Source organism: Sesamum indicum, linkage group LG4 (assembly GCF_026168435.1).
Source record: "Sesamum indicum cultivar Baizhima isolate 11 linkage group LG4, ASM2616843v1, whole genome shotgun sequence".
In the NCBI taxonomy this organism is placed as follows: Eukaryota; Viridiplantae; Streptophyta; class Magnoliopsida; order Lamiales; family Pedaliaceae; genus Sesamum; species Sesamum indicum.
In genome coordinates this window covers 20,658,237-20,671,791 of record NC_142660.1, presented here as the reverse complement: position 1 = coordinate 20,671,791, position 13,555 = coordinate 20,658,237, and the positions used below count along the sequence as shown (strand labels likewise).

At 34.4% G+C, this 13,555-nt stretch overlaps 2 protein-coding genes across 3 annotated transcripts; one reads left to right on the top strand and one right to left on the bottom strand.

Moving 5' to 3' along the window:
* The first annotated feature begins 618 nt into the window (after positions 1-618).
* Positions 619-6,879, top strand: HEXO3 (beta-hexosaminidase 3). Of its 2 annotated transcripts, none has more exons than XM_011078791.3 (15): positions 619-1,085; positions 1,509-1,853; positions 2,249-2,323; positions 2,616-2,651; positions 2,743-2,854; positions 3,006-3,076; positions 3,526-3,656; positions 3,753-3,818; positions 4,408-4,508; positions 4,600-4,659; positions 5,183-5,216; positions 5,372-5,470; positions 5,547-5,606; positions 5,951-6,201; positions 6,553-6,879. In XM_011078791.3, exons 2-15 carry the CDS (start codon positions 1,518-1,520, stop codon positions 6,717-6,719), a joined length of 1,599 nt encoding a protein of 532 aa, XP_011077093.1. In that variant the 5' UTR covers positions 619-1,085; positions 1,509-1,517; the 3' UTR covers positions 6,720-6,879. The 2 variants fall into 2 exon arrangements, with proteins under 2 accessions (XP_011077093.1, XP_011077094.1); XM_011078792.3 differs by lacking the exon at positions 619-1,085 and adding an exon at positions 1,128-1,258.
* A 377-nt stretch (positions 6,880-7,256) lies between these two features.
* KOR2 (Six-hairpin glycosidases superfamily protein) lies at positions 7,257-13,416 on the bottom strand. Its single transcript, XM_088880120.1, has 6 exons — positions 13,122-13,416; positions 12,527-12,943; positions 9,770-10,077; positions 9,074-9,671; positions 8,762-8,934; positions 7,257-7,802 (listed from the first exon to the last, which is right to left on the bottom strand). The coding sequence occupies exons 2-6, from the start codon at positions 12,906-12,908 to the stop codon at positions 7,401-7,403; spliced, it is 1,863 nt and encodes a 620-aa protein (XP_088736246.1). The 5' UTR covers positions 12,909-12,943; positions 13,122-13,416; the 3' UTR covers positions 7,257-7,400.
* Between the last annotated feature and the right edge of the window lie 139 nt (positions 13,417-13,555).

Sequence of the window (13,555 nt, the reverse complement as noted above, 5' to 3'; positions counted from 1 at the left end):
AATTTGTCATTATTTTTCTTTTGTTTTTAATGCGGAGGTATAAACAATTTAAAGGTATATATTTAGTAGGAATAGAACTTAACGTGCAAACTATTTTGACAAGATGGGAAATATTATGAAAATTTTGACAGACGACAAACACAAACAACCCAATACAACACTCAATTCTTTGATTACTTTGTGAAAATTTTTATTCAATTTTTCATTTTTGTTGGGGTAAATGACAAGAATTGGGTCTTCTTATTATGTAGGACTTAATTCCACTAACTCTATACTATTATAAAAAGAAAAAAAAAAGTGTTATAGATACAAAGTAACGATTTTAATGACATTGCACAATTTTTTTATGATTCCCAAAATGCCCTTTAATTCATCTTAAATGTCAATTAATATATTTTATTTTAAAATATGAAAAATTATTTATGCCATGACGGCGAGTTAAAGTTAAACTAATAAGTACAGTAGGGGCATAAAGGACATTTCAGCAAAAAGAGAAAGCAACTCCCCAGCTACAACGTAGTAAAGGCCCCCACCAAGACATAAAGGCGGGAGCCTTTTTGTTTAATAAAACAACTCTTTTGTTATTATTCCACCAAATTAAATGCCACAAACAAAGAGTAAAAGGCCACACACACACACTCACTCACTCACTCACATGGAGCAAAAGGGGAATCTTGAAATGAAAGACAGTGTCTCTTCTTTGTCCGTGTCTGTTTCTGCCCATCTGGGCACACACACCACATACACTCTATTATATGTATCTATATGTGTATATGTACACATGTAGATAGAGACTAGAGGCAACCTCTATGAACAATGTTAGAAAAAAAAAATCTAGTAAAGTAGCAGTTAGTTGAACCACAATTTGTTAGCATTATTCTGCCTCCAATCTTTGTACTATTTTTCACACTTTTTTGCTTCTTTTTTAATTCAGCCCACAAAAGCTTCTTGCTTTTGGATTGGACTGTGGGAGTTGAAGAAGATTCTTGGTTTCAAGAAAGCTGTATTAGATTAGAGCTTCCACATTGTATTAATATCATCATCTTCTTGGGAAAGGAAAGCAGTTGTGGGGACTCTCTTGATAGGTCTTTTTCTTCACTTTATCCTCTATTTAATGCTTCTTTTATATTGCTTTTCTTTATTTTATGAATTTGCTCTTTTGATCTTGGAGTTCTGGATGAGTTCTTCTGATATTGACTTTTTTATATGTGGGTTGGGATTAAACTGACAAAACCCATGATTGTTGTTGTAGTTACAGGTGATTTTTGTAGATGAGATGCATTAATAGTGAGAAACAATATGTTTTCATGGTCTTAATATGTAGTTTTTTGAATATCATGAATGGTGAATGTTCTTTATAAAAACAAACATTCTTAACCTTTTCAAATTGTAAGCGTTGAATATAGATTGGTATTTGATATAATCATTTGTTGTCAAAATCTGCTGAAATGATTAAGGTTCATGATTTATTTAAATGGCATTGATTTCATTACATATCTTTTTGCTAGGATATTGAGATGAGAAGAAGAACAGGGGTAGAGAGAATCGTTCTTTGCTTTTTTGTGTATCTTCTTGTGATATCAGCTGATGGTGCTGATATAAAGAAATTGAATCTATGGCCAATGCCAAAGTCAGTTAGCTACGGTCATGGAACTCTCTATCTTAGTAATGATTTTAAGCTGAACACCAAAGGGAGCAAGTTTTTTGATGCTTCTGGAATTCTGAAGGATGCATTCTTGAGGTCAATCGATGTTGTCAGAGCAACTCATGTGATTGAGGCCAATACTTCCAAGATTGATGCTTCCTTGGTGCTGAAAGGAATTCATATTGTTGTCTTTTCGCCATCTGATGAGGTACTCATAAGGCCGAGTCTTTTTTTTTTTTTTTAATCTAAATTGCTTTCTGTTTGTGAGCACGTATATGTTTTAGTTTTTATCATTCTTTTCTTGGATGTTGTATTTATAAGGCCACACCTCCGAGCTTCGTATTTTGGCTGAATTTGCCACTGCCAGATATGATGTTTTTGAGATTTTTCTCACTGAATTGGTTTTCCCTTTCCAAACTATATCTCTTTTAACTGTGAAGAGGTTGTGGGCTATGTAACTATATGAAATTATAAAACAAAAAGTTTAGACCCAGAATTTTTTCTATCTATATAGCAACTGGAAATTTAGGCCTTCTTAAGTTTCTATTTTGCACAATTCTAATGTCAAATTTATCTTCTAACTTCTATTTCTGTTTGATGCAGTTGCAACATGGTATTGACGAGTCGTACCACCTACATATCCCTGCCCAGGGAAATCCGCTTTACGCACATCTTGAGGTGGGTAACGCGAAGTTTCCTACTTAGTAGTAACTTAGACAACTCTATAGGTTTTTCCATGGTTGATAAAAAACATCCAATGATTATTTCTTCTCATGTATTTTAGTCTTAACTTGTAGTCATTGGCTAGTCAGATGCAGGCAGGTCTATGTTTTAGTAAATCCACATGTTTTAGGACTTTGGGAGCCTGCAGCACAGTCCAATTGACACTCAACTCATGATTTAGTTCATATTCTTGTGTCTGTTCACGTGCGTGTGACTTAATTTTAAAGCTATTCACATTTTTGTGCAGGCACAAACTGTTTATGGAGCTTTTCATGGGCTGCAGGTTTGATGTTTTCTCCCAAGAGCTAAAGGATAGCTTCTTTTGAGTTTGTGAACGTAAATAATGATTATGCTTCTTTTACCGTATCTGACAGACGTTCAGCCAAGTCTGCCATTTTGACATGAAGTCAAGAGGGATTATGGTCCATCAGGTTCCGTGGACCATTGTTGATCAGCCAAGGTTCTCATATCGTGGGCTTTTGATTGGTGTGATGCTTCTCTGATCCTTGCTTACTATATACTTTACTCAAACTCTTTCCTAGAGCCAGATCAAATGAAGTTACTATGTCAAAGTACCCTGTCAAATAAACATTCTCAGAATGTACAAGGATTCATATTACATTCGTTTATAGTGCAGATACCTCCAGGCATTATCAGCCTTTGCCAGTTATAAAGAAGGTCATTGATTCTATGACTTATGCCAAGCTGGTAAGCAATATGTTGCTTTTTCTTTCCCAGCATCACTAGGATTTATGGGGATGGAATTTGTTTTGATCTGAAAGAGGTTTTCGCATGACTTTATACTGACGTTTTATGCCATTAAAAGGCGAGAAGTAGTGGTCAAATAATTGGAAACATCTATAATTCTCACGGACAAACTTGAGTGTTGTTTTGTGGCACCTCATTCTTTCAATAGGGAACTTGCTATTTCGCTTTTTCTTTAGCATTTTTAAAAGCTGAATAAGTGAATTCTCTGTAGTAGATGCATAAATAGTTGGTGGTATGTTTTTGGCCAGTGAATTTTATTCTCCTAATGACGAGAAAGATGATAGATTACATGTGTTGTTAGACTCCCACGTATTCTGCTTTTCTACGGAAAATATGTTTTCTTGTGACAGTCACTTACTTTCGTGGGTTACTACTATGTCCTACTGCAGAATGTGCTGCATTGGCATATTGTGGATACGCAATCTTTCCCTCTTGAAATACCGTCGTATCCGAAGCTGTGGAATGGTGCATATTCCATGTCAGAACGGTATACAATTGCTGACGCTGTGGAGATTGTAAGGCAAGTGATGCAGCCTTTATATAATAATAGCTTATCTTTCATCTATTTACAAATGTATATGCATTTTGTTACTATTTGTGATTCCTGACATTTCAGCTATGCTAAGAAACGAGGAATCAATGTATTGGCTGAAATTGATGTTCCTGGACATGCTCAATCCTGGTACCTGCTTCAATTCCAAACTTCTGAGTGTTTTTTAACAGCTTTTCCTAGTTGACATGTCTATGCCTAAACAAGTTCTTGGGTCTATTTTGGTGCTCACATCGCATATATGTAGATCGATGTAACTAATATGAGATTAGCAGCCTTCCATGTTAACTTCTTGTAAAGGTCGTTAAGAAACTAAGTCCCTCAAAACATTTTAAACAATCAAAATTGAGAAAATAAAATGGGAAGACTGTCATGGGTTCAGCACTTTACCGACAAATATGCAAAGTACGAGATGTTAGGAAAAGGACACAAACATTTTACATGGTCCGGAGAAGACTTTTACATTCACTGTCGCTAACCATCGGTTATTTATACTAGGACGGCTTGTAAAATAGCGTAAACTTACAATTTTATCTCTGGCAAGTAAAGTCTACGCCAACTACCTTCACTTTGGTTTAGCAGAAGTATCGAATTTTATGGAATTGTAGAAATCAATCTACATCCTTAATGTAGGAATACCTACAGTTTTCATATCCTAAGTTTTTTCATTTTGATTAAGGGACTTCGAGTTAGCGACCTAATCCCAAAACTTTTGATTTAGGGGGGTAGGGTATCCTTCTTTGTGGCCTTCAGCAGATTGTAAGGAGCCACTTGACGTCAGCAACGAGTTCACGTTCAAATTAATAGACGGGATTCTTTCAGGTAGCATTTCTACTTTATGATAGAACTACTCGTCACTTGTTTTTGGGGAACATTATGATCAACTTATGTTTATCAAAATTTCGTTTTTCAGATTTCAGCAAGATCTTCAAGTATAAATTTATTCATCTGGGAGGCGACGAAGTGAATACTAGTAAGATTATAAGTTGTAAATGATGTCTATTTTTCAGTTCATCGTATTGTCATTTTAATCTGTTTCCTTTGAAGGTAAAAAAATGAGTCTGATACTTGTATTTCGAGATTTGAATTTATAGTAGATTAGTGGCGAGGATGCATTTTCCAACTAGACTGGAAGCAAACATTGGTGGAACTTTAAAAATGTGAAAAAGCTAAGAAAGAACCTTCCCCATTTCGCATGAAATTGTGTGCATGCTTTCATTAGCATTTTCTTGTTATACAGTTTGTTCTCTGTTAGCCCACAGTTCAGGCATTAATAACATGCAGCTGTTCATTAACTTAGTCGCATCCATCTCTTCAAATTGGACATGATCTTGCAAAAACAAGGCTCGAGAAACATTTTGTCAGCATCTGATTTGTAGTTTTAGTTTTTCAGCCTGCTGCTGCAAAACTATTTTCCTTTTGATTACGGTATTGTAGTGACATAGACAAGATAACGATATTGTAGTGACATGGACAAGTTATAATGCCTATTTCAGGTTGCTGGCAGTCGACTCCTCATGTGCGGACATGGTAAATATTGAAAAAAAACTGCTAAATTATCTCAAGACTCACTAGAACGACATCTTATATTCGTCCACACTCCTTTAATTTCCTGAAAATACTGGGTATAGGCAACTAAGTTTTGTTTCCCGAATGCTAACCTGGAAATCCTCTCTGATCTACAGGTTAAGGAGACATGGCATGGATGGTTCCAAGGCTTATCAGTATTTTGTGTTGCGAGCACAGAAGATAGCATTATCTCATGGATATGAAATCATAAACTGGTACGAGACTTTAAATGAATCGGGCTCATCTTTGTACCGTAGTTCATTTAGATAATTTGTTCAACAACGATTGTAGGGAAGAGACTTTCAACAACTTTGGCAGTAAGTTGAGCCGAAAAACTGTGGTTCATAATTGGTAAGTGCCAGTGTTACTTTACGAGACTAGTTATTGAGAGGTTAATTACAACAACCCTATCCACGAGTTAGTGTAATTACTGGTTATGCTTGTGCCTTTTTTGTGAAATTACAAGAACCTCCCGTCTGAGTTTCCATCATTTAAAATAATTACACCCGTATGTTTGTGAGAACATAACGTTTGCAGCCGATCGAACTTCTGAAACTATAGTAAGCTTGAAGAGGAGGGTTCGGAAATTCCAAAAGGGATACGGTGTAATAAGTAATTAGGCTAACTCCAAGGGGAATTATGTCTAGTATGAACTGCTCATGAGAATTATGTGCTTGTGGACTATGCGCCTGCAGGCTTGGTAGTGGTGTTGCTCAACAAGTGGTCAAGGCCGGGCTACGTTGCATCGTGAGCAACCAAGACAAGTGGTACTTGGATCATTTGGATGCCCTGTGGCAAGATTTCTACACAAACGAGCCGCTAACAAATATCACTGACCCCAGGCAACAAGCCTTGGTCCTTGGTGGAGAGGTCTGCGCGTGGGGCGAACACATCGATGCGTCTGATATCGAGCAGACGATATGGCCACGGGCCGCAGCAGCTGCAGGTACTCTTTTATACTGCAAATACATTGTAAGAATTGAAATAAAAGAGTTACAAAGTCCGAATGACACACAGAAGATGATTCTATTAGCCTATGTAGCAACACTCACCCCCCTCAATGGCAATGCCACCGTTGAATTGTGGCCGATCGGAGCTTTTAGCTCAGAGTCAAGTACTCGGTCGTTCAACCGGACGAGAAATTGTTGAGGAGGGGATTGCCGGAATTTATAGCAGCAAAGTGCATTGTTGCCAACAGTTATAGCTTTTTAAAAAATTCTGCATTCAAACCGCGTTTTAACTAATCCAAACAGCATTGTGCATAACGTTACGCTTGTTTCTCTTTTACTATTCATAGAGAGGCTATGGACGAGTTATGAGAAGCTTGCCAAGGATCCAGAGCAAGTCCGGGGCCGATTATCGTATTTTAGGTGTCTATTGAATCAAAGGGGCGTTGCTGCAGCTCCATTGGACGGACTTGGCCGAGCAGCGCCGGAGGAGCCGGGCTCTTGTTACTTGCAATAGTGACATACATGGTTTGCGAACGAAGTATTTGAACAAGACATTTTACCCTCCAATTGTAAATGCAACTGTTGGTGGTGATAAATCATAATAGTTTCAAATCACTACATTCACTGTCAGTTTTTTCAACGGTAATAATAATACTAAGTTATTATTATTATTATTGTTGTCGTCGTTGTCGCTGCTGTTGTGTTCTTTTGTTCCGTTTTATATTGCATTTTGATGGAATGATTTGGATAAGATTTTAAATAACATATAAAAAAAAGGGTAAACTTGAGAATTAATATATTTTTTTTTGACGAAATTAATGATCTAGTAATGCGTCTGTATTTATCTATTTTAACAGTAGTTGTTAATTTAGGGTAATGATAGTTGCTGGTAATTATTAATTAGTCATACATATTTAATAATAATAATTAATATATTATAATCAAATATTTAAATTCATAATCTAATAATAATTTTTTTTAAAGCAACAAAATCAGGTGTAGCATGAAAAGAGTTTTGTAAAATAAATTAATATAGAAAACAATGGATATATTTTTCAATAAAAATTATTTGATTTTTATGAGGTTTTATTTCAAAAAATTCCAAGCTTTATAACAGCAGGATTAAAATTTTATAGAATTTGATTATAATAGTAAATGGTAAAATATTTTCATTATCGATTAAAAATTAAAATGTTTAAGGCCTCCACGGCGGCGGTGGCGGGGGGCTCGCCGGATACAAGGGCGGCACGTTGGTGAAAATTGTGTTCTTGTCAACTCCAATGCCGCCGCTGGAGGTGAGAGAAACCAGGGCAGCCACCAGGCCGGCGTTGCCCGCCACCGTGGGCTCGGTGTAGCTGTAATTAGTACGGACGTCCCTGAAGTTGTCGAAGCGGTCGGGGCCGCCGACCATGGCGCCGGATATGGTGTTGGGATTGGGAGTGGCGGCGTCGCGCCAGCGCCATCCGCCGGTGCAGGAGTATTTGACTTTGTTGTTGGGGATGGAGGCGCCGCGGTGGTGGACGTGTCTCGGGTATTTGGGTCCGTACCCGACTACGTAGCTCATGTTCATCGGGTTGGCACCTAGTATATAATTCATCTTTTTTTAAAAAAAAAAAGAAATCAAAATGAAATTAGGTTAAAAAATATAGATATTAATTGAAAAATAAATAAATAAAGAGAAAATAGGTTTTTTCTTTTTTGGGCAAGAGAGAAAATGGGCTAATGGATAAGAATATATTAATTCAATAAAAATAATTTAATTAATTTATCAAATAATTATAATAAAAAATATAGAAATTCAAACAAAACATATATTTGTAGCAATGTCTTTTTATTTAAGAGTAAAAGGGAGATGCATTAAAGGCAATAATATAATTGATGAATTTAATGTTATGAATTTCACGTCATAATAAATCATTTGAATTTGTTTGAATAATTTTAAATTTAAATATTAAATAGTGATAGATTTAAAATTCTTTCAATATAAAGTCATTTAAAATTCATTTTCTAAATCCTTATCCCAAATCCAAATATGTCAACTCAAATGCATAAATAGAATTTAGTCAATACAAAACAATATAAATTGAAGTAAATTACATTTACACCCTTTAAAATTAGGTCAAAATATACAAATACCTCGTTCTTTTTATAAAATTACAGCTACTCGCTCAAGGGATGTTAGTGTAATATTTTTCAAAAAGTATTTTGTAAACGTTGTTTTTGAAGATGGTGCGTAGCTGTAATTACAATTATAATTTCAAGAGATGTATTTATAATTTTTTATGAAAGACAGAAGTATTTGTGTATTTTAACCTAATCTCAAGAAGTGCTAACGTAATTTAACGTATAGATTATAATGGCAAACTTAACACTGGTTCGTAGCTCAAACATTCATAAGATTATGACTCGTTCTAAAATAAATACATTCTATCTCCATATATATATATATATTATATAAATATATACATATATATTATTTTAGAATTAAAGAGAAAATACTTTAATGTATTTCTTTTATTTTTTTTTAGTCACTGTAATTTATATATAGAGATTTACCTGAGAAGTGGCGAAATCTTTGAGGACAGTGAGTGGGACAAAATCAGGGCCACAGTTCCAGCCCGGAATCCCACTGGCATTCAAGTAATCAGCAAACACTGATGCCAGAAATGCTGCATTTGCAACATACTGCAGATTCTGTGCTTTCCCATGATTCAGTTCTATCATTCCTCCTGCACACACCACCACTGTCGTTAAACGACCACTCCATCTAAAAGTCTAAATTGTTTGAAAAAAGAATCATAACTCGATAATCATGTTACTGCCTCAATAATAAAGTATAGATCGCATAGATGCTGCTCTAACGTGTACCTCGAGTCCAGTTAAAAACGTTGTATTTCCGCAAGTAAGAGCACATTGTAAGGCCAGTGACATTGTGGTAACTACTCAGCATGTCCTCATAAGGGTATCCAGGGCTCAAGAACAGCCTTATTCTTGTCAAAATAAGCATTGCAGCAGGCAACTTGTTGTCCCAACTCAAAACACTCAAGTCAGGGCTCATGTAGAAGGCCTTGGAGTTCTTGGGCAGGCCTGCATTTGTAGCCAGTGAGAAGTATGAATTGTTGCCTGTGGCATAGAACAGCCATGCTGCACCCCACATGTACTCATCAAAGTAGCCTGTGGAGTTGTAGAATGGCTCTATGAAAGGGTTCCCTCTTGAGTAGGGTGTTCTTCTCCCAAAGTCCCTGGCGAAGTCGAAGACCGTCTCCGCCCCCCGGCTCAGCTTCTTGGAGTAGGTCGGGTCGTCCCGGAAGACGATGGAGGCGGCGGCCATCGCGGCAGCCATTTCTCCAGCGAGTTCCGGCCCGGATGTTGTGGTTTGGACCGTCCTACGGTAGTCCATGTCTTCCGGCCGTTCCCAGCAGTAGTGGTCGTCTGGGGTTTGTGTACCGTTTTGTGATCCACCGACCTGTAGGGTCGGTAATTTGGTGTTCTCATACCCGATGCATATAAAAATTCTTAGAAATATCACATTTAAAATTTAATAATGTATATATATGGATGTACCTGGCTATAAATGTGGTTGATTGTGGTGGCGGACGAGTTGAAGGTAAGAAGCAAATAATCGGTGCCCCATTTGATGAGGTCTCGGACATGATCATACTCTCCGATGGCACGATATTTGTGCTCGTATTCGATCACACTCCAACTTAGCATCGTCATTGCAAACGACATCGGAAAATTGAACTTGGTGTTGTCTCCGGCATCATAGTACCCTCCCACCAATCCTCCTTTAAGATCGGTTTGGTTCAACCCGTCTTGTAACCCGGAATCCCCTCTCCATGGGATACCGTTGTTCTTGGGCAATTTTCCAGCTGCAATAAACACAAAACAAATATGAAAACAAAAATAATTTTTTCATGCAAATATATACAAAACTCCAATTTATATATATATATATATTATTTAGATTGGTATTTTATTTTGTATTATATTTTACATATACATTCTGCATTACCTTGTGTTTTTATTTTTAGATACGAATCGATTTTCTCTAATTTTTTTCAGAAAAAAAAAAAAGATATTTATATTTGTCACATTTATACAAATAGTGGATTAACACAATATGTGTATGTATTTAATCTTGGTTAATAATAATGTATAATTAATCTCTACTATTTATTAAGGGGAGAATCTTAAAGTAATCACCATGATTAACAAAATGTGAATTGTCTAAAGTATCCTTCTTATACTTATTCCTCTACAAATAATTACCTTTTTTTGTTGATTTTTATTAATAATTAATTATACATAAACATGTAAAGTTAAATTATTTTATTAATTTTGATTAATTATTTATTTTACTTTTTTATTTAATTAAATAAGTACGATTAAATACAATTACCATCCCTAAAATATCCACCCCATATCAATTATCCTCCTATATTATTAAAATCTTCAAAAAAAATCCTGACCTTTATTTTTAAGTTTGAAAATTCCATCTTACCCTTACAAAAATTATTTTGTGGAAAAAAAAAAGATAAAGAGATTATTAAAATGTGGGAAAATAGTATTTTTAGTCCCATAAATTAAGCCCATGTCACTTTTGATCTCATTCATTACGTGATTAGTACTTTTAGTTCTATAACTTCGAAAAATTAGTACTTTTTCATCTATAATTTAACGATGTAGGTTACGTGCCTAGCACGTTACTGTCAAATATTTTTTATTGGAGGAAAAATTGGCCTTTTTTTTTTTTTTTTCTAATAGTAGCATATGAGTGCTTCATTTCGCCTACTTGATTCACTTGTGAAAAATATGATACTTTAGGAAGGTAATTGATGTAGTGAATACTGTAGGTGTGATAATTGTATTTAATTCAAATAAATATAATAAAAAATAATTATACGGACGTATCGTGTGTTCAGTTCATTTACTAGTTACAGACTTATTTAAGGGTAAATAATATCAACACTCCACGAATTTATGTTCAAATACAGAAATACCCCATGTCTTTGGTAAAAAATTACAGGTACAACCTTTGAGGAGTATTAGTGTAATGTTTTACAAGTACACCTCTTGAGGATGTTAGTGTAATGTTTTCCATAGGGCATTTTTATAAGTTTTTTACTCTTTGAATAGAGGGTGTAGTTGTAATTACAACTAAAATTTTAAGAATAATTTGTAATTTTATAAATAATATGAGATGTTTGTATATTTAGAGTTAATTTCATACACGTAAATATAATTTACACAATTAGGTATCAATCACAAAGATGAAATTGATAAAAATGAAATATATCTATCTTGAATTGTATAGAAAAATGACAAAATTGTGAATGCAAAGGCAAGATTTAGACAACCTTTTAATATAAAAGTCAAAATTCTCATCTCCTTACATTCCATAAAAATCAGAACAACCAGTTCTTGACGGAATCAACGACGTGACCTCCCAACCAAATAAATTATATAAAATATATGTATATATTGTACCAATTAAATGAAAATTAAAAAAAAAATCATTATTAGCTATAAATTTTCACAGAAAAAATCGACGGATTAAAATATACAAAAAATAAAAAATTATTTAATTTTATATATTTATGTCAATTTTTTTTCTTTTTTTTTTAAAATAAAAAAAACCGCAGCCATATATATATATATATACTTCAAAACGTGTATACCACGTCCTTACTCCTCTTATTCTCGTTTTTTCATCAAATTAAATTGTAAAATAGAATATTTAATTACTAAAAAAGTCAATGTTTTTTTTAAGGCATAAAGCATAATTAAATAATTAAATAAGGCATGATATCAAATGTTATTGGCTCACACGTATTTTCCCCTAGCCAATTGATTTTGACCCTTTATATTATTATTAGAAAATATTCATAAAAACTCACCACTTAATTTTCGACGATCCAATTTTTTGTCATAAATTATCGCAATATCTCATATTATATTATATACAAAATTCATGTTATATAATAAAAAATATTTTATTTTGTATATATTTTTCTTGATTTTCTTATCAGATAATCTACTAATTAAACCCTTGGTAATAATTTTAGATAAATTCAATCTCTTACATTCGTAAACTTATTCAAGATTTCTTATTTATATTACAAAATCAAATACTAGATTGCAAGAACTAGTAATCTTAAACGATTTCATAATCAAAACGTCTAATTAATCGCACACAAGCATTTTCCACACTTATATCTCGTCTCATAAAAATTCCAAAAACCCCATAAAATAAAATAAAATTTTCAATAAAAAAAAATATATGAATGAATTAAGTTAAAAAGATCGATGAGGACGTACATTTTTGGGCATTGAAGAAGAGAAGGGCTTTGTGGAGAGCGACGGTGTAATTATCCGGGGGAGGAGGCCGAGGCTTGTGCTTAGGTATGGATTTGGCGATGATGATCGGTAGGCCGATCACGAAAAACGCAACCAAGATGGACCCTAAGGTCCATTTCAAAGCGGTCCGACTACACACGATGCATCCAAGATCGACGTACTTCTTCTTCTTCTTCTTATCGGACGGCCCTAATAGCCAACTTTGTTGCGTCTCGTCCAAGGTATGGTGGTAGCCTTGGTGCGAGATGGACGCCCGGTCCCAATCCATGTTCCGGCTTTTTTCATCCTCGGTGGTCGAGTCAGCTCCGTTGATCTCCAACGTTCCACCCCAATGATTATGCATAATTTTTTTTTTCAATTAAAAAAAAAAAAATCGCCCTGTGAACATAATAATAACATATATAAATAAAGAATTAATGAGTTAGTCAAATAAATTGAATCTTGACAAGAATAATTATGAATTAATGCACATTCATGCACACACAAATATATGGGTAATTATAACTTTTTAAGGGGAAAAAATAATTATGACTTTTTATTGAATATATTTACTTACCTCGAAAGTTTTGATGATATATATATAACTTCCGGCGATCGGAAAAATCACCAGTTTTCTTCTGAATCCACCATTCTCTCTCTCTCTCTCTCTAGGGTTTCTCTCTCTCATTCCATGTTATACATACATATATATATATATATATATATAGGAGAGTAGAAAAAAAAAATGGGAAAAGAAGAAGAGAAAGTTGACTTGGATGGGCTTTTGATGAAAGTTTAAAGGTTTGTTTTGAGAGTCTGAGATGAAGACTGAAAGCTGGAGCGATGCTGTAATTATTTATGTCAATAAAACACACACACCCACCCACACACATATATATATATAGAGAGAGAGAGAGAGAATATTAATAAATACACAAATTAATGATAAAAAGAAAATTTTTAGAAATTGATTAATTTTTAGTGTGAGGGGATTAGAGTAACTACTGTATA

What these genes read in the sequence shown, in the direction of transcription:
- KOR2 (XM_088880120.1), bottom strand. Translation starts at nt 12,908, where the DNA reads ATGCATAATCATTGGGGTGGAACGTTGGAGATCAACGGAGCTGACTCG. An exon ending in CTTCTTCAATGCCCAAAAAT is followed by an intron (nt 10,078 to 12,526) that starts GTACGTCCTCAT and finishes TGTTTATTGCAG; the next exon opens with CTGGAAAATTGCCCAAGAAC. An exon ending in CGTTTTTAACTGGACTCGAG is followed by an intron (nt 8,935 to 9,073) that starts GTACACGTTAGA and finishes TGGTGTGTGCAG; the next exon opens with GAGGAATGATAGAACTGAAT.
- HEXO3 (XM_011078791.3), top strand. Translation starts at nt 1,518, where the DNA reads ATGAGAAGAAGAACAGGGGTAGAGAGAATCGTTCTTTGCTTTTTTGTG. An exon ending in GACGCTGTGGAGATTGTAAG is followed by an intron (nt 3,657 to 3,752) that starts GCAAGTGATGCA and finishes CTGACATTTCAG; the next exon opens with CTATGCTAAGAAACGAGGAA. An exon ending in ACTCCTCATGTGCGGACATG is followed by an intron (nt 5,217 to 5,371) that starts GTAAATATTGAA and finishes TCTGATCTACAG; the next exon opens with GTTAAGGAGACATGGCATGG.